This window comes from Nilaparvata lugens, chromosome 4 (genome assembly GCF_014356525.2).
Source record: "Nilaparvata lugens isolate BPH chromosome 4, ASM1435652v1, whole genome shotgun sequence".
Lineage (NCBI taxonomy): Eukaryota > Metazoa > Arthropoda > Insecta > Hemiptera > Delphacidae > Nilaparvata > Nilaparvata lugens.
The window spans coordinates 70,846,271-70,867,349 of record NC_052507.1 but is presented as its reverse complement, the minus strand read 5'-3'; the positions used below and the strand labels follow the sequence as shown (position 1 = coordinate 70,867,349).

At 33.5% G+C, this 21,079-nt stretch overlaps 1 protein-coding gene across 1 annotated transcript in view; it reads left to right on the top strand.

Annotated features, from left to right (window-relative positions):
* The first annotated feature begins 384 nt into the window (after positions 1 to 384).
* Positions 385 to 21,079, top strand: part of LOC111060917 (elongation of very long chain fatty acids protein 4) — a 25,203-nt gene continuing 4,508 nt past the window's right edge. The window contains exons 1-7 of the mRNA XM_039426352.1: positions 385 to 624; positions 5,533 to 5,607; positions 8,703 to 8,893; positions 9,444 to 9,530; positions 10,162 to 10,218; positions 13,890 to 13,995; positions 14,822 to 14,958. Coding sequence (XP_039282286.1) covers positions 5,541 to 5,607; positions 8,703 to 8,893; positions 9,444 to 9,530; positions 10,162 to 10,218; positions 13,890 to 13,995; positions 14,822 to 14,958 — 645 coding nt within the window. The 5' untranslated portion in view covers positions 385 to 624; positions 5,533 to 5,540. The remainder of the gene's footprint in view (positions 625 to 5,532; positions 5,608 to 8,702; positions 8,894 to 9,443; positions 9,531 to 10,161; positions 10,219 to 13,889; positions 13,996 to 14,821; positions 14,959 to 21,079) is intronic.

Genomic DNA, 21,079 nt, shown 5'->3' with positions numbered 1-21,079 from the left:
GTCAATGGGCCTTACGACTGTCATACTTCAGCCAAGACCGACAGTTTAACGTGCCCATCCGATAACACGGGAGTGATCTGGTTAAAAAACTTTTGGTATTGAGAAGGTTTGAACCCGGGATCTCTATGCTGCTACGCAAGCACTCTATCCACTAGACCATGAAGATGATGAAGAAATGAATGTATTTAGAATGAAAACATCAATAAATTTCAAGAAAAATCTCACTCTCCATCAATCCTAGAGAGACCAGTTGCATATTTCCAGATAAATTCTTTACCAAACTTGTACAATAATCGAATATTTTTGTTCCATCATATAGCTTTTGGAGGGGTGAAATTTGGCAACCTCTCATTCGACAACCAATGTCACAGAAACAATACAATCGAACAAAGCGTTCAAATTGCCACACTACGACACGGTCGTTCAAAAAATTGAATAATTAATTTGATAACTATCGACAAATGACACTCTGTTAGAACGGGACATTTGGAGAGCGACTTTGCTACGGTTATGTAATCGGCGACGTTGGAACCTACCTCTCCATCTCAGGGATTAGGACTTCGGTCTGCAAACACTTTTGAGAGACACTTCAAATAAAACTATAGCAAATCCGAATATTTCACAGTGAGTATTAATTATCGATCTCATGATAGACATTTATCTATTTGAAAATTTACATATTTGAGGGCACCAGGAACTGAATCCTATTAATGCCCTCATAACGCACATTGAGCATTCAATTTGGAAAACAATACATTAAAATGAAAATAAAATAGCTTAACTAATATAAGTACTATTGAATTTTAGGAAAAAACTGAAAACAAGATACAAACAAAATAGCATACCTTTCAAAACTCATGAATCTGAGAAAATTTCTATTTAATTTTCAAATACATCAATAATTAATTCATACTAGTTAAAAACTAAACACACCTTTCAAAACTCATAAATCTGAGAAAATTTCTATTGAACTTTCAAATTCATCAATTTATTCATACTAGTTAAAAACTCCAATAATGCGTGTAAATTCATTAATATTAATTCATACAAGTTAAAAGCTCCAATAATGCGTGTAAATTTAAATATTATTCATAATTTTTCATTTTTTAGTAGCTTCTCTTCGACAAGTTGGTAAACTCTGTACTGGTTTGATTCGATCTGATTGGAACAATAAAAGAGCTTTTCTATAAAAATATTTCATACAAAATAAAATATAATTCGAGACTGACATCATCACTCTCATTTTGAGAAATCACTCTAATTTCTGAGAGAGTTTTGTGAAATAGATTTCCTCATTATAGTATTCGATAATGAGAGTATCCTGACATAAGAGCACTTTGTATTGAAAGTGAAAGTAACCATAGCTTCTACTAAGTTGACTAAAAACAATGACCCTTCATCACGAGTTCAATTCCACACCAACAATTCCACAGGTAATTTCAATGGAAATATGTAAATTCATATTATTGAAGTCACAGAATCATATGAATCCATTGAAAACAGTGTTGAAAAATTGGTGTCAATTGAGGGAATGAATTGAATTAACATTCTTCTGATTGGAAATGTGTCTGTCAATTATTGTCAGTAACCATGTCAGAAGGTCAATGTTATTACTTGACAGTCTGTTCTTTTAATATCAAGATTACTTTCCCTGTTTCATTACACTAATAACTATGATATTATGAATTTTTGAGTTAATCTGGTAGAAATCTATATGGATATATAAAAGCGAAATGGCACTCACTCACTGACTGACGGACTCACTCACTCACACACTCGCGGAACTAAAAATCTACCGAGCCAGAAACGTTCAAATCTGGTAGGTATGTTCAGTTGGCCCTTTAGAGGCGCACTAAGAACGGATTTGGAAAAATTACCAAAGATACGCCCAAAATCTGCGTTTCTCCAGTGTTTTCTTAGCTTTATCGAGAACAAATGAACAGAAAATGTTAAAATTTAGTACAGAAGCTCAGCTAGGGTGTAATAATGTTGTGTTAGAAGGAATTTGCAATAACGTTGAAGATACGCCCAAAATTAGCGTTTTTTCAGCTTTTTCTCAGATTTATCAAGAACAAATGAATAAAAATTGTTCAAATTTAGTACAGTAGCTGAGCTAGGGTGTAATAATGCTGTGTTAGAAGAAATTTGAAATAACGCCAAAGATACGCCCAAAATCTGCGTTTTTTTGCGTTTTCTCAGTTCTTTCATCAAGTAATAGACAGAAAATGTTCAAATTTAGTACAGAGGTTTAGCTAGGGTCTAAAAATTTTGTGATGAGATGACTTTAATATTTAATCAAAGATACGACCAAAATCAGCGTTTTTCTCAGCTTTTCTGCGTTTTCTCAGTACTTTGACTTTCTGATGGAATGAAGCATGCTCAAATGAAAAATTCAGGCGAGCGAAGCGACCCCGCTGATCTCATTCTTGGACGATCCAGTCGGGGGTCCAGGAGGCGGAGCCCCCTGGCTAGACGGATATGGCGAGCGAAGCGAGCCTGACGGCTAGTAGATTATAATCCTCTTACTCTCATAACTTGAATCATGAGATATGCCAATTTGCATTCATTCCAAATTGTGATACGATTTTGGAGATGCGAGTGTTACAGAATCATTGAAACTTCGGGAATCAGCTCTGACAATTCTTAAACCTATTTGACGAGCAAATTAATGTAGTGAGAAAAACGTCAATTCCTTACAATTTAAAAAAATATTTCAAATTTCAAACAATAATTTGATTCCTCTCAAAGTCTGAATTATTCAATTCTATTGAGTAGTCTACTGGCAGGTAACGCTTGCTCCTCAAGGGCCCAATAAAAACTTGACAAACTGAAAACTTGACCTACTGAAATCTTGAAGAATTCCAAATTGGCCTATAACCAGTCCAGTAGTTCAAACGAGCGTCATTCGTGAATCTCCAATACCGTACGTCGTACGTAAAAAAGCCAGTTCTTTTCTTTATTATATTATAGATCTTTCTTCATGAGAGGATAATAGCCTGTTAACGGGTGTATTCAATGATAACACTGAGAATGGCGTGAAAAAAATGATATTGAAATAAGGAATATTTTAGCCAGGAAAACTCTTACTTTGAATTTGTTCTGACCACCTATTTAAACAGAAATAAGTCGTGTTGTACAATATTGTAGCACAGGAAAATTGATTGGATTGTATTAGATTTCTCTATCCTGGTATCGATATGCTGGCTGCTACACAATATCAACACTAAATGACAATAAAGCAAAGCTAATTATCTAATTGTTTCGTAATAAAAGTATAGAGTTATTTAACAGAATGTGGATATAATGCAATTCAAATTTTGATTACATATGATGTTATTGAAAGATTTTCAAGGGTTCGAGCATAACTCAACCCCAAAAATCTTTATTGAGCATTCATTAAACTCGTATGACTCCAAGGGAATCAAAAGAAAATTTCCGATTCAAACCAAGTAAACCAATCAAAACTATGAAGGGAAACTATATCATTGCCCACTAACTCACTAAGAAGATAGTCGTGTATTCATATAGTCGTAATTAACCTGAGTCCTAATACTATCAGCAGTTCTTTGACAGCTCCTAAAGGAGATGCTTTGCAGATGCTTTTCTCTCTCTGTCTCACATACATAAACTAGCAAGCACTCCTTCTCTGTCTCATCTCCCACTAGCAAGCATTCGAGTCGCGAACAAGCTTAATTCCCATTTAATGAGATAGAGTCTCTATGAGACGACTAGATCTCATTTACAAATACACCACCGACCAGAGTTTGAGCACTCTAGCCACAATTTTGAGAGCTCAATAATAGTGTTCAAAGGGAATGTATGGTACAGTTCATGAGATAGTATGCTTGTGGTGTGGTCAAGAGGATTCAACATTTGAATACACTCTCGGTTCTCGGAAGAAAATCCAATAAAAACAGTTTTCCCTCGATGTATTTAGGTTATTTGAATATAGTATTTGGGATAGAATGCTTTTTGTGTGGTTGAATGTCTCAACATTTGAATAAACTTTTGGTTTTCAGAAGAAAAGTGAATAAGAACGATTTTCCCTCGATGTATTTGTGATTAAATATGGTTTATAAGATATAGAGCTTCTTGTATGGTGAAATGTCTTCAACATTCAAATTTACTGTTTGGTAAAAATAGTTTCATTGGAGAAAATATTTGATTTGATGATTATAAAGGTTTGATGATCACTGCAATAAAATTGAGACGTTTCTCTCACTCCTCACAATCTTCTACCTCTCAGATACACATTATTTTAATAATATGATGTGGACCATGATTTCAATTCTCCATGAATTTTCATTCTCGTTTTCATTTTTGTAATATACTGTAGACCAAGACTTCACAAATCTCCATCAATTTTCATTGATTTTTTTGTAACGAGAGTAAGAGATTTGGATCGTATTCAATGGTAATATACTGACTCATCATGGATAAGAAGCATCTAGTACTACACGAAGTAATTGTGACTGACAACTTTCATACAATACTATTCCTGTATGGGAATGTATTTTACTATTGAGATAAGCGTTATTGATATGATTTGTTCTTGAGAGATGATTTATTTGGCAAAGTTTGTTTGGATCAACTTTTTCATTCCTATATCTATTTTACATGGTGAAGACTAATAATCAAAGTATTCAAAGTTGATTACAGTATAGCTCAATAGAAATAATAGGTACTGTAATCAGTTTTATTACAAGCAGTAACTTCTAATAATAGAAATATCCCCTTATTTTATTGTTTTGTCCTGTTATACCCCGGAAACTGAATGAAATTCTTCTTCTTCTGGCATTACAGCTCGATGTAAGCTTTAGCCTCTCGCACTAGAGCCCTCCACACATCACGGTCACATACCTTTCGTCTCCATTCTCCGGAGATCATCCTCCACTCCATCGATTGCGTGGCCTCCCTTGTCGTCTTTAACCCTCCATCCGGGCCTTATAAATATGCTTTTGGCATTCGTTGGTCCGCCATTCTCTCAACATGACCAGCCCAGCGCAATCTTTGTGATTTGATGAATCGTACCACATCCTCACCCCTTAGAATTTCATTTATTTCGTCATTTGACCGTCTCCTCCAAACTCCATTGTCATTGATGCCTTCATATATGCGCCTGATAATCTTCCTTTCGAAAACTCTCAGTTTGGTGGCATCAACTGCAGTTAAATTCCAGGTTTCTGAACCGTATGTAATACGGTAAATGTCTTACCAGTTTCTTGTAAATTTTGAGCTTGATTGCTCTATTCGCAAAGTAGGCACGATTTCCAGCTATCAATCTCCGTCTTATCTCGTCACTCACTTTATTGGCACTATTCACGTCAACACCCAGGTATGAGAAATGTTGTATGCTTTTAAAGGTCCATTCTCCAGCTTCGAAGTCATTTACTTTTCGAGCAGCATTTCTTTTGACTAGTAGATAAAAGCCCTCAATAGATATGGTTAATATCAAATAGACTCAACACATACATTCTGTGTTACATTTACTACATTTACACTTTCATCGTTATCCAAAATTTTACATTTCAGCAATCAAAATGGAGGTAACAGTGGAACAGAGAATCCCATTCGAGGCTCATTACGAATCACAAATTACATCTGAAGGTGAGTTGAACTTCATTTGTTCTAATAGAATTACGAACATCCAGTCTTTCAAAAGAGGAAGAGAAAGAGGAGGAGTCTAAAATCTTTCATTGAATAACAAAATACACCACTATAGGACATCGGAATTAGAATTTATCTCACGGTATTGTCAGTGTACAATATCTACAAATAGTACAAAAATGTTGGCTTGCCTTTCAAATAATGGAGGATGATGGTGTCAAATTCAACAAGATTATCAGTGTTCGTTATCAATACTATCATTGAAGAATGTTCAGTGACACATAACCTAGCTACACTTAGACTGTTGTATAAATTAGAATTGGAACCGTTTTGGGCTTATAAGCCTGTGCTACTTTTCTGTAAGTTGTGTAATTCTGAATGATTGAATAAATAAATTACTTCTTCGACTTATTCACAAATAAATCATTAACACACAGTGAGAGGAATTTGCACAAAGTGAATAATATTTTGTTTCTCTGTGTCATTAGTCTAGGAGTAATCAAGTGAGTTAATCTGTTCATCTAGTTTTTTCAATCTACAAAGCATTTTCAACACATTTCTGGATGGCCCCAGTATCAGTTAATTATGAAAGTTCTCGTAAGTTACATTTGTAGATACAATTTTTTGTGGAGGTCAGATATAATTCAATAAAGGAACAGCAATAAAGGATTCAATAATAATGACATCACTAAACTCAATAAAAATGAAAGCTTTTTCACAAATTGCCCGAATCATAGAGCCAAACGCTGTTGATGATTATTGGTCTGTTTATAGAGACAAACGCTGTTGATGATTTGTCTGTTTATGGAATGCTACAAAACTTCCGTTCAACAAATTTCAATTTTTCGTCCAAATTCCACACAATGTCCAAAAATAGTGGCTCCATAATTTGAGATGCTACGAAGCGTACAATTAATCTGTTAATTGCTTTCTCGACCATAAAAACGAACCTTTGTTGTTGCTGTCTCACGTTATTACAATTTTTCAATATTGGAAAAACTATCAAAGCTTTAACTTCATGGTGCCAAACAGTTTTGAAAACTGAAAACCGGTTATGCAATTTCCGAAAAGATATTTTCCCTTGGCAATATGGAGATGAAAGCTTCAGGGTAATTCCAATTGAATTGATAAGTGCGTCGGAGTGTTATTGGTCACTGATTATATTGGTGTGATTGGTAGATTTATATGGCAAAAATAACAGAAAATGAAAATAAACCTGAATGACGGTATTAGAAACAGTATCTGGAAATAGAATTGAAATATGAATGCTCTTTAACAATTGGATTGAGGTAAGATGTTTAAAGGATCTACACAAACAAAGATTCAATAATAATTACAATATTAACTACAATTATTGTTGTTATATCATGCAAAACTTCGATTAAGTATAAAAATTCAAAAAAAATAAACATGATCAAGTTTTTTACAGTAATGAGGGAATATCAAAATCAGGTACTTGGCTTTCAAGATGGAAGAGTAAATACACGCCAAGGAATAGGATATAAATGATTCATGTAGATTATCCGAGCGTAAGGTTATCCTTGGACAAGGTCATTGACCATTATTTAAAATTACATATCATATGATATAATCATTTGATTGCTAAGTTCATGATAAATTGAGGATACCTATTCATGAATAGATTCAATATATCTATTGTAATTATACCTTCTTGTAGCTCCAACTTGCACTGGAAATAATATAAGTCATCTGGAAAGAAAACCAACTCTTAATTTTCCTTCATACATTATCCTAACAAACAGATCATGTTGGATATTGTTCAATATCAATGTTGTGAAATAGTACGGATGATGAAGTTCTTGACAAAATCATGCTCACTTCAACAGACAGACATGTCCACTCTCGTTTTCATAGTTATGATATTGACATCTATGAAAACTGGAATCGGATCAATGTTGTTTGTGACAGGAAACGATAGGAGAACCATGTGAATACAAAAATAGAATACAAAATGAAAATGAAAAATAGAAGACTGTGCAGTACAATTCCATAAACGTTTAGCTATAGACTGTATTAGGAACATCGTACAACATTCATTGAAATGAATAATTTGAGTTCACTCAAAAAGGAAAACGCCCAAAGAGTTTGTCCTTGATTTAACTAGTTCAGAAAGTAAAAGGAATAAAACTTATCACTCATTAATTTTGTGAATTGATCACAAGTAAGTGAATAACTAGTATTGATTATTAGTTGTTGAAGACGGGATGTAAAGTTGTGGTACCAGAGGTGTCAGGAAACATTGCTGCGAGATATTCCATGTGATAGTTACATGTGTGACCCTTTCCACAGAAGATTATTGAGTCTAGACGTGTCTGCGCTATGGATTCGGACCGTACAGTCTTCTATCTTCCATTAATCTAGTTCTTTGAAAATTATGTTGATTATTATCCTATCTTTTCACAATTTATTTCCGATTTGTTGGATGTGGATACTCTCTGCGCGATATATATGTTTTTTTATGAATCATTAATAGAGCCAGGGATTGGTGAAGAGAGATATCTTTCTTTTTTCCACAGGTATCCACTGTATCTCAAGTTTTTCTGAAAAGGAGTGCAGTTTCAGGTCACTTATGCCCTGCTAATGTATTTTTCCACCAAATTTCTGTGCTTCACAAGACTATAACTAATATGGTGCTGGGGCCAAGCCACATGCAGCGTTTCTTCAGACGTTTTTGCACTTACGGCGGACAAGTCATCAGGGCAGGAAGCTCTCCGATTGGTTGGCGTTCGCAAATCAGCTGATAATCAGCAGAAGAGCTTACTGACTTCCGACTCCTCCGCTGCCAGTGCAAAAACGCCTGAAAAACGCTTCATGTTGCTTCGCCTTTGAAACCAGTTCCATAGCTTGAACGACAATACAAAGTATAGTAGAAATTCAGAGAGGTAAGATAGGACATAGGCACCCGTTCGTTTCAAAACCCAGGCGTACGCCTACTAGCTTAGCTGTTTGAATTGATAATTTTTTCATCGAATTTTATATAGGGGAGTTTAATATCAAATTCAGAAAATGAATAATATAAGCTATTTCCAATGATGAATCCATTCAAATTACAGTATTTACTTTTTATTTTTCAGATGAAATAATTTCAAGTATGCCATTGATGGACAGTTATTGGCCTGTAGCCATTATACTAGTCTCCTACCTTGTATTTGTTTTGGAGCTGGGACCAAAGTTCATGAAGGATCGAAACCCTTATGATCTCAAGCTTGTCATGTACCTTTATAATTTGGGCCAAGTTCTCAGTAATCTATACTTCCTTTCTATGGTGAGTTGATCAATTTATGGTGTGAGAATTTTGATATGGATTATTCAATTCTTATTCGTTGTAAAGCAAGTGCTTATCATCAAAATACTATTGAGAAACGAAATTTCCAGTATCCCCATAGAGCAATGATACCGTTTGGATATACCTAGATTATTTGTCTCTAGTATTTATCTCTCAAATCTAGAATAAGGTCAATAGTCTCTCAAGATAATGGTGCAAGTCACTTTCCAATTGCTATCTGGATTTTTGTGAAAGAAAAGTTACTGAAAATTCGAAATTAGAAATATTTCTATTGTGTTATTAAAAAATTCGCCTTGAAGAATTCTATTTGATTCATAATCTCTCTCAAGATTAAAAAAAAATTAGAAAATATAAAGTTTTGTTTGGAATCCTTGGAGTCCTACAAGCATGATATTAAAGTTCACAATGCGAAAGTTTTCTTCCACTTGAATAAAGAATGGAGTTCACTGAGGGAGAGGACTTTCAATTTCATTTATTATATCATGTGGTTTTCGATCATGCGTGTTAATGAATTTTTGTGTCATTTCAGGTATTTAGGAAGAGGAATCTCATCCCTTTCCTATTCCAGCAGAGTTGCTCTCCAAGTCCACTGCCTGATCTTGAAATGAGGACATTTGTAAGTGATAAAAATGCTACAATTAGGAACATTATAATATTCCAATTCTATAATATTAGAATATTTTCATGATTTATGAATTCAATATCAAATACGTTTCTCGGCATCAAATTTGATTGTGTCTCTTGCCTTTGTAGGAGGCTTCCTCTAAACAGTAAAGTGATAAAAAAGTAATATCATTAGAAACATTCTATTTGGAAATACAGAAATTCTGTAACGGAGTATCTGTTATTGAATCAGGGTTCTTGAATCTGATCTCTTGAATGAACATAGTTTTTGAAAATTCAAATGCAATGAGCATTTTCCAGTCGTTTATCTCTCATTCCTAAGGAGAAGAACTCTCTTGCAAACCATAAGAAAAATGAGACAACTCGAAAAAACAAGAGCTGTAAACATTTCTATCATTTTATACATTTCAATTTCAATTTATACATTCACATATCATACATTTTCAACATAATATTAGAATATTAACTAATATTATAATTCAGAGCTCAATTAACAAATTTAGAATTTAGAACTGATAAGAACTAAGGAAATAACATGATATTATTATTTTCTCTATATGAATAACAACAACATTTTTTGAAACAGAATTCTGCTTATTTACTGCTGAATATTCTATTTTCAGATCTTTCATATATCATGGTTTTGGCTGATGACAAAAATTTCTGATTTAATGGACACTGTAAGTAATAGAAGTTATATACTACACTAGTTACTATCTAGCTATTCATGATGATGATGTCACTCATATTCATATAAAATTATACTCATTCATATTTTTCATGTTCATGTCCATTAGGCCTACGCTGGAGATAATCCTTTAGATCAAAAAATAATCATCCAACTAAACATTAAACTGCTAACTCTAAACATCTCAACTCCAAACATCCAATATTAAACTGTATTGTGAACCGTTTTATGATTTTAGTGAGAAGTTAACCTGTTCCTACTCTTGTTCAAAGCGCCATGAATAATAATGTGACAAAATTCAATACGTTCAAGGTTACTCATACCGTTCAAAGTTCATGTATGAAAGAAATAAGGTTCCGTTTTATTTCGAAAAGGCTCTCTCACAAGTGAAACAGTTAGCTGATTTGAATATGACAGTTAATTTCTGAAATAGTCGCAAGACGCTAGTGATTTCTCAACAGCGGCAGCAGCATTGTTTGCAAATTCGATTTGTTGAAATGTTCAATAATTGATTCAGTACGAAATGATAAAATAACCTTGGTGAACTACAGTAATTGATCATGAACAGTTAATAATTTGAGATAATTGCATCGTAACAAACTACAGTATACCATTAAATGATTATATAATTTTATACGTTTTATGAATTCACTAGCAGAAACCTGTGCTCCGCAAGGATCTATTTTAAAACTTGATGTAATGAAATTTTGAAAATAGGCCTATAACCATCCTTGGTTAATTATTAAGAATCTACATGCAAAATTGCAAGTTAGTTTCAGTCCAGTAGCTTATTGAATGAACTCACGGCTAAGGTTTGCCTTTTTCTGGCCGTGCAACAAATAAATGTAGGTATATAATCAAGTTCGACATTTTTTTCTGTAATCTTGTTGTCTATAAAAAAATTTCAATGTGATTTTTGATTGCAATAGAATTTGAATTTGAAAGAAGAATTATCAACAAACCCCTAACCAAAGAAAATCTCTGTGCTCTGTTCTAATCGGAATGTATGAGACTCCATATACAGCTGATAGAAGGCGCAAACCGAACTTTCGAAGAATACAACAATGAAACACACACGTGGCAAGCTCGCGCTCTCGATTTACGAAAAATTAATCCGATCAGCTGATTGATAAGATTATTTTAAGCTTTCCAATGATTACAACATATGCATATGTTAGAATATCATGTGTCAATTATCTTAGTTTCATATGGCGTTCACCTTACCATGTTCAAAACCTTACTTAATAGGATCCTTTTTCATCCTTTGAAATCCTTAGAGGCAAAATATCTCAAAATCCGTTCTAAGTGCGTGTCCAGCATGTTTGAAGAATATTAATTTGTGAGTTTTAAATCTGTAGGCCAATGAGTTTTAGCTGTAGTGTGATTTTACATAAAATTTTTCGAAAAAAGCCCTCTCCTGAACCCTCCTGTGCTCCTGATCGGAATTTTTCTGCATAGATCTAATTATTTTTTGTAGCTGAACAAAAAAGTTCCCCATGACTTTGCTGTGGAATGAGCGGTTGAAAAGTACAAAAATTTTGGGAGGCCCCAGCTCCCTCAGGGGGGCAAATTTCTGAAAATCCTTTCTTAGTTGATGTTTTGAGGCTACCGTAAACAATTGTGCAAAATTTATAGTTTTTAGGCTCAGTAGTTTGGGCTGTGGTGTGATTTAAGTCTGTCGGGGCTTAACCTTTTATAGATATAGAGATTGTCAATATTGAATGAAAAAGACTAAGAAATTGTCAAAAAACCACAGATTTATTGATAATTAGAAAGACCGGTTTCGGTTATTACACCATTGTCAGTCTCTGATAATAAGTCTTTTTTATTCAATATGAATAATTACCACAATATCAACTTCTCAACTACACAAAAAGATTATCAATACTCTATAAACTTACTCCAAATTCAAGTCGGTTCTGATATAAAAATGTATACAAGTAGTTTACTATGTTGATAATCATGTACAACATCGTAGTTGTCTCATCTCATTTTAATAACTTTTCGTAAATATCTGCACTTTCATCATGAAAAACGTTTCCTCCACTACAACGTTCAACAGAAGATGAATAAAAAAAACTTGATACGAGGGCAACAAAGTATTTGTAATGAAATAACTCAAATTACCATCCAATGAAATTTGTTGAGATGGTCTTGTAGAGCGCTGTAAATGGAAAACCGATTCAACTGCGAACAAATAAGGCGGAAACTCACCAAGTGTAACTTCTTCAATCGATTCTGTCCTCTGCACTGAAATGCTCTTTCACGTAGAATAAGCGCCGCCGCCGCCGCGTAAATAAGCAGAAAACAACTAACAAATGAGAAAACACGCTGTCAATTACTTAGTTTTAATTTGCGAAACTGTATTTTAATCCTGCGCTAGTAAGTGACACATTGACAATTTGATATTGAAACTTTTGTAATTTTCTCTCGTTGTCTGAAAGTTCGATACTTGAAAGTTGGCGCTGCTGCATTGTACAGTACCACTCACTGTCAGTATTCCTAATGGGTAACACCAATGCCATTCCCACCCAACCGATGCTGACAGATTAAAGTGAATCCGAGTCTCTCGTTTACCGGTGCTGCCGTTCTAAAACTACCTTGAAAGAACTGTAAATGGAGTTGATCCAGCCAAATGGTACCATCTCCCATTTCAGCTTATATTACGTTCAAATCTGAATTGGGCCACTGAGATAGCAGCCATTGCATAGAATAGACTTCTTGTACTGGGAGTATACCTTGATGATGAATGATAATACTACTATTGTTTTATCTATGAGAGATTCACAACTCAATGGGTCGGTTGCACGAGTACTCAATTAAATCCGAATTTAGATTAGATTAGAGTTCTTCATCTTTTTATGTTACAATATAATTATACTAGCTCATACACATTCTTACATAAGATGGCAACTTATTGAATTATTTTATTATTCAAACAGAACTAATTGAGTATCTATCTATTTAGACATCATTAATCGAGATAAACTGATAGAATCATTGCCAATCCCATTTCATCTTTTATGTTATCTAACGAGAAGATCTACGATATAAATATGTGTTCAGATAATCAAATCCAATCATCCTATAAAGCCTGTCAAGTCAACAGATCTAGGTTAGGTTATATTCTTTATATGAGGTCACAGAATGTGGGTAGGTTTGTGAATTTGTATTAAAATTTTTCAAATAAGTGCAATATTTCTTGAGTTTTTTATTCATTGTGATACATTCTGTGATTTATTTGAAGTATTATGCCAACCTTCCAAATTTCAAAATCTTTAAATAATTTCCTGGACCAAAAATCAAGTGAAGGAGCAGTGTGTGATATCATAACCTCAACCTTTCGACAACATTAACTTTTTATCAAAATTTTTGGAGAGAAATGGTACAGGTTCAGCCTAGTTTTTCCTTCAATGTCATAATTAAATTATGATTGTAGTATTTTGTACAATAAATGAATGAATAAAATACCAAAAAGCTCCTGAGATAATGTGATTGATGGAATGAATAAATTTGAGTTGAAATAAGTTAATTATAAATGAAATGAAATGAGTTAATTTGATACAATATTGCATCTCCTGGAATGTTCCTCAATATGGCGTCTCTGTATCGTTGTTTGATTCCTTGGATAATTTTACATATTATCACCCTCTCATTTTCCAGGTTATCTTCGTTCTGAGGAAGAAACAACGTCAAATAACGTTTCTGCACACATATCACCATTTCACGATGGTGCTTTCAGTATGGATCTACATCAAATATGTCAGAGGTGATGTTCCATGTTCCACATTTATTACTCCATGAATTTTTATGAATAATTATTATTGAATTATATAATCATAATCAAATCATTATCATTGGTATTTGTCAAACCTCTCGCTGATGACAGAACATACATGATGAATAATATGTGTGTGTGTGTAAATACGCTTGTGTGTCAATATGTACATGCTTGTACTATATTTGGTAGCCAGCCAAAAACATGAATTTTGTGATTTGAACACTCCACCAACATAATTTTTTATAATAGTTTATTGCCTTCAAATATGTTATTCAGTGCACCGCAAATTCGATTTGAAATTATTATTAAATTATTATTGCACATAATTTGATTGCATGGGATAAGTTGTGGTATTCCTCCGTAATTGGAAGAATGAAACGTTGATGTTGTTATAACACTATATTTTTTATTAACTACATCAGCGTCTTATTCTTCCAATTATGGATTGCACATTTTTTTCAATTCCTGTGCTAGTTTTCAGGGCTCAGCCTCATGTCCTTTCTCTATCATTTTCTTCATACGAGATCTGTTCCTCTGATCAATCAATAATATCATCATCATCATCATAATCATCTTACATACAAAAATTAAGTTATTGCCTGTTCCGACTTACAAACAGCTTATTGTTTTGATTTCATCTTATTAATTTATATTTTATGAATATTATTCATAGAAAGTCTGTAGTCTGTTTATTTGTTCTTAAGTTGATTGTAAATGATGAATAAATAAATAAATTATTGAATGATACATAGGTCAGTTATTGCCATATCTTCTTACATTCAATCAATAATTTGAAAATTATTAATTGTTACAGGAGAACAAGGCGTGATGATAGGAATAGTCAACTCAATGGTTCATGTTGTCATGTATAGCTACTACTTCCTATCAGCATTGGGGCCAGCTATTCAGCCCTATCTGTGGTGGAAGTCACATATCACTAAGCTACAACTGGTAAGTATATTTACATGCTCTTTTCAAACATTATATGGATTAAAACTCATCTTAATGTTCTTATGTATGCTTACATTCGTAGCAAGAATCGATATTGATTAATTATTCCATATCACAATGTATCGCCAGGAATTTCAAGACACATTGCATACCAACACTACATTCTTAATAAAACAAACAATATCGTTGTAATGATAATTTCCAATAAAGATTCTATTAATGATAGGCTGACGAACCCCCTCATTAGGGTTCTTAAGTTTGATTTAATTTTATTGTCAATTTTTGTAAATGTTACCATAGGCAACAGCCTTGTAACAATTATCAATAAATATATCTATCTATCTATCTATCGGGAGTGAAGTCAATTTCATTTCATAGTGGAATGAACGGATTGATTCTCTCCAGTCAGTGTGAAGTGTTCAACTGAAGTCCGTTATAAGAATATGATCGATTGAAACATGAATATCTTCGACGTACTTTTGGCTTTGGAATTCAGTGTTGATAGTTTTCTTGGATTCAGTCATAGACGACGCAAATCTCCTGTATGATTATTCTAGAGAGTAATTTTTTCTTGTTACCCCATTTCAAGTGTGTGGTAATTTAATCCTAATGAAGGAAAAATAATTGGTCCCAAAAAGTTGGTATTCTTACTCAATCTGTAGTCTTACACAGGACAGTCCGAGTTGTCAAAGTGTAGCTATCAAAATGTGTAGAGTTGTCATCCTTGAGCTGTCAAAGGGTGGACATTTAGCATATTCTTCAAGGATCTCTAGTAAATGAATAATAGAATATTATATAATTTTTTCTGTTCATAACAACTATACATTCCTATTGCAACTCAATTTTCGTTTCAAAAATTGATTGGAAAATGGCTAACATGACTAAAAAATCACTCGTTACAATACAGTGATCAATTCAGTGCTGGAGATTCAGACATGTCACGCTATCTATATACAGTATATTCTCTTCCTCACTTCTGATCCAATTCAAATGTTCTATTGGAGCATTAAATGATACTTGTGCATGAAGGATCTCCACACTTTGTTTCAGTGTAAACCGCTTGGAAATTAATCTCATACAATGGTTGCAAGTACTTTCTCAAAAGTCCTCCAACATGACATTGGAAGTTCACTTTTTTAACCGCTTTGATATTGATCTGAAACATCGGCTGCAATCACTTTTTCAATAGTCTTCCAACATGATATTGGGAGTTCACTTTTTAAACCGCTTCGAAATTAATCTCATACAATGACTGCAATCACTTTTTCAAAAATCTTCCAAAATGACATTGAGAGTTCGCTTTTTATTCGCCGCCACATCTAGTTCGCCTCACTTTATTGCGAAAACAATACAGAGAGCGAAAGTGTTCTAATGAAAATATTCAGAGACAAGGCATCACTCAGACAACAGAGTGTGGAGCGAGAGTGTATTTTGAATACGTTTCCAATATTGTTCAATATTCTACTGTTGTTGATACTGCAGTGATGCGTGAATTGTGCTCGACTGAGCGCGAAGCAACTGTGCTGAGTCCCTGGGCCCTGAGCCCTTAGCCCTGAGCCCTGAGTCGCGCTAGTCCTTAGCGTTGAGCTATTGCCTCTGTTCTATGACAGCAGGGTTGATACATGCGAGACCAATGAGGCCCCCTGAGTCACCCCTCACTTCATGTTACATCACTCTCCCATCCACCTGCCGCACCGATTACTAGCGATCACTGTTTACCATATGGGGTCACCGATGGTGATGTGTGGGTTTTAAACCCACAATAATTCATCAACATTCTTCAGTTTTGTTGCAGTATCAACTACAATAGAGAATGTATAAACAGCAATAGAGAAGTGTGGGCTCCCATTCACAAAGATTCTCCAGTTTTTGAAAAAATAATATAAACACCAATAGAGGAGCTTGGTTGCTTTTCGTTAGAATCAACAATAATTAAAGTTTTTTAAATTCCGCTGAAGAGTAAAGCTGCGTTTACACCAAAGTTATTAACAAAATGTAAATCCTTATAGATTCTATTAGATTGAACATAACTCATCATACACATGATGAACATATTATGTGTTTTTCAAGTTCCGTTCAATCTAACAGAATCTATAAGCATAATAAGTTATTAATCTATAAGTTATTAACATTTTGTTGGTGTAATTATCTGATTCCCATTCTATTATAATACTTCTTTTACATTTTTTGCACATACCAACTTGAAAGAGAAAGATGTGTGAGTGTGTGTGTGAATATAGCATTAAAAAATTTTTCCACTGACCTCCTACTTGCATACAAATTGAGAATAATTTAGCAAGTAGTATTTTTATTTTGACAGGAACTAACTGTGTAGAAGTTTATATCTTTATTTCACTGAGTTGTGTTTTTTTTTTGTCAAAATGAAAAATGATTTGATTTGATTTGAAACGCAGCTTAAGTAAACATTTGGTTGCCTGACGTTAATCTACTATGAACATTTTTTTTATTAAATCAAATCAAATCACTTTTATTGTCAGAAACACTTTCACATGTTGAAACTATTGTCAAACAAACATTTACACCAATCAATATGTCTAAAGTCATAAAACACTTTCAATTATAGGTAAGTATTGAAGGCGTGCTACTTAACAAATATTGTATTAAGGCTATTTTTTTTTTTTTTTTTTTTTTTTTTTTTTTTTTTAAGATTACGTCCTAAAGACTTCAGTCATGGAGTATAAGACAAGTCATGTTATTACATAATAATTCTAACACTAAGTAGTTCAACCTAGTTTAGGTTTGAAAGGAATTCTTGTACACTATAAAAAGCTCTATCAACTAAATATTTTTTAATTTGTTTTTTGAAAATCTTCAAATCATCATTACTTTTCAAGATTTGAGGTAGCTTGTTATAAAATTTCCTACCAATATAATCTGGTTTTTGTTCAAATAACCTACTATTGTGACCCATTATATGATAATCTGCTCTGTTTCGCGTATTATACTCATGAACATCTGAATTCTGGATCACACCACTCGTTTTCACATGCATTACAACTTCATATACATACAAAGATGGCACAGTTAATAGACCAAGCTTTTTAAATAAAGGCCTACAAGAGTCTAACCTATTCACTTTCTCTATACATCTGAGTGCCTTCTTTTGAATCTTAAACACCCTGTCCATATTTTGTTGAGATGAATACCCATACTAAAATAGCATACCTAATATGAGATAGTATAAGTCCATGGTAAGCAGTTAACAGTAGTTTTTTATCATTCAGCCTAGCAAGCTGCCGCAGGACAAATACCCCAGATGATATCTTATTACATATCCTCTCAATGTAAGGATGCCATGTTAATTTCCTGTCCAATAAAATTCCCAAGAATGCTACTTTCTCTTCTTGGTCTAATTCATTTTCCTCTACAAACACATTTATTTCTCTATCCTCTACTGAATTATATTTACTTTTGAATTGTAGGAATTGACATTTCTCACTATTTATTGTTAATTGCCTTTGCTTCAAGAATTGGACAATTGACTGTACTCCAGTAAAAGCATTTATTTCTAGACTATCTAATAAATAATTGTTAAAGATAAGCGATGTGTCATCAGCAAACAACAGAGCTCTGTGATCTTTTAACTCTTTTGGTAATTGGTTCACATACAACAGAAACAGTAAGGGACCCAGAATTGAGCCTCGAGGTACTCCAGCCTGGACCTCCAGTCTTTGAGATTTAATTTTTACTATTTCATTCCCATCCACCTTGGTAAGCTCAACACACTGGTTTCTACCTATGAGATATGATTCAAACCATTTTAGTTCTATACCATTCACACCTACAGTTTTTAGTATTTCCAATAATATTCTATGGTTCACACAATCAAAAGCTTTGGATAAATCAAGAAATATTGCGGCTGCCTTCTCACCTGAATCTATTATATCTATTAATCTTTCAACAAGGGATACTATTGCAGTCTTAGTAGATTTCCCTTTCTGGAACCCATGCTGTTCATCACATATGAAATTAATTTCTCCCAGGTGCATCAATAGCCTATTTAAAACTACTCTTTCAAAAATTTTACTTATTACATTTAGAATACTAATGGGTCTATAATTTTCAACTCTTTCAGAATCACCGCTCTTGAAAATTGGCAAAATTTTTCCTTGTTTCAGATCATCAGGGAAAATACCCTGCTCTAGTGAAGTATTAAGGAGATGCAATAAAGGGTCCAGTAATTCATTTTCACATTCTTTTAAAATTTTTTCTTGAGACCCCATCCAATCCTACTGTTTTTTTGTTATTCAAATTTTTTATTATTCTTGACAACTCATCTCTTGATAATGGATGAAATTTAAATACCTTTTCAATTGGCTCAGCATTTAATGTAGTTGTATTATAAGTATTAGTGTTCAGTGACTTTTGGAGATTATATGCAACCTGTTGATAATACTTATTGAAAAAGTTACAAATGTCTATACTATCATCCATATAATTTCCATGTTCATCGATTATCCTAGGGACATTAGTAACTGTATCTTTTTGAGCTGCTCTCCTATTTCTATTAATTACCTCCCAAACAGCAGAGTTAAAATTGGTACTAGTTGTTAATATTTCAGCTGTTTTCTTACACTTAGCTTTCCTCACTTCTTTTGCATAGTTTTTCTTTAGACATTTGTATTTGACTTCACTCGGAACATCCCTCACTAATTTAAATTCCTCATAAGCTTCCCTAACAATATTTCTTTGAGTAAGAATATCTTCAGTTATCCATTCATCTACTTTGTTTAATTTACTTTTTACCTTGACTTTTTTTATTGGACAGCATACACTAATGTGAAATCTTAGAGTATCAATGAATTGCTTATATTTGTGATTTAGGTTACAACTATTATAAACACTACTCCAATTTTCTTGAAGCAGTTCCTGCTTCAAACAATTCATATTTCCTAGCTCATATTGCTGAATTTCTTTCACAAAAGTTTTTTTTCTGCTTGGATACTGGCCCTGCAACTTAACATCTAAAATTTGATAGTTATGATCTGATAGATCTGAGCTACCTAACTTGACATTACAACCTTCTATATTTGTGAGGATATTATCAATAATTGTCTGTGAAGTTCGAGTTACTCTTGTATATTCGTGGACCTTAATTTCTAAATTATTCATATTAATAATATCTCTAATATCCTCTGTCATTTTATCCTGCCTGGCAAAATCGGTATTGAAATCTCCTACTACTATAACATTTGTGAAACGAGCGGTTGTAATTTCCAAAAGTGTATGGAGCAGCTCACAAAATTTTTGCCAGTCTCCATTGGTGACCTATAGATACCTAACACTGCTACCTCAAATCGATCATCCATTTTTAACCTTAGTCCCGTCACCTCTAAATCCATCTCAACAGAAAATCTCTTAACAAAATCCAGTTCATAAGTTTGGGTATGTTTAGCATTGCTAGTGAATATACATACACCACCACTTCTATGAGCTATTCTACAAAATTCTGATCTCAGTGAATAGCCTGGAATCCTAACTTGATTTATTTCCTTTATTTTTAAGCCATGCTCTGTGAAAATAACAATGTCAGGATCCTCCTGTTTAAGAAATACTTCTATACTAAGAATTCCTCAACTGAATAGAGGCATTTTTGTAGAAGAATAGCTTTGATAGATCTTTTTAATTCTTTGATTTCTAGATGATTAGTCTCTAGAGGAAGTTTATTGAACAGTTTTATAGGAGTAAATTGTCTGTTTCGCTATTCAAGTAATACCATGAGTGGAATATTGTGAAGTATCCTACCATACTTGTTACTGGAGGTTCAACTGAGCATGTTTCTTACAAAATTGTGAGTTTTGGGTTCAGTAGATTTTATTCCTGCTGATGATTGAATGAATCAAGATAATTCATTTGTTCCAAGGTAACAAAAAATACAATGATACTACGATGATAATGATACAATTGACTAGAGAATGTAATCATAATAGCTGATGCTTCATTTTTGAAGTTTATTAGTGACTAGCCCCCTGGACCTCCGACTGGATCGTCCGAGAATGAGATAAGCAGGCTCGCTTCGCTCGCCTGCATTCTTCATTTGAGCATTTTTATCATATGTTAGGACAATCCAGTCGGGGGTCCAGACTAAACGTCTGGCTAA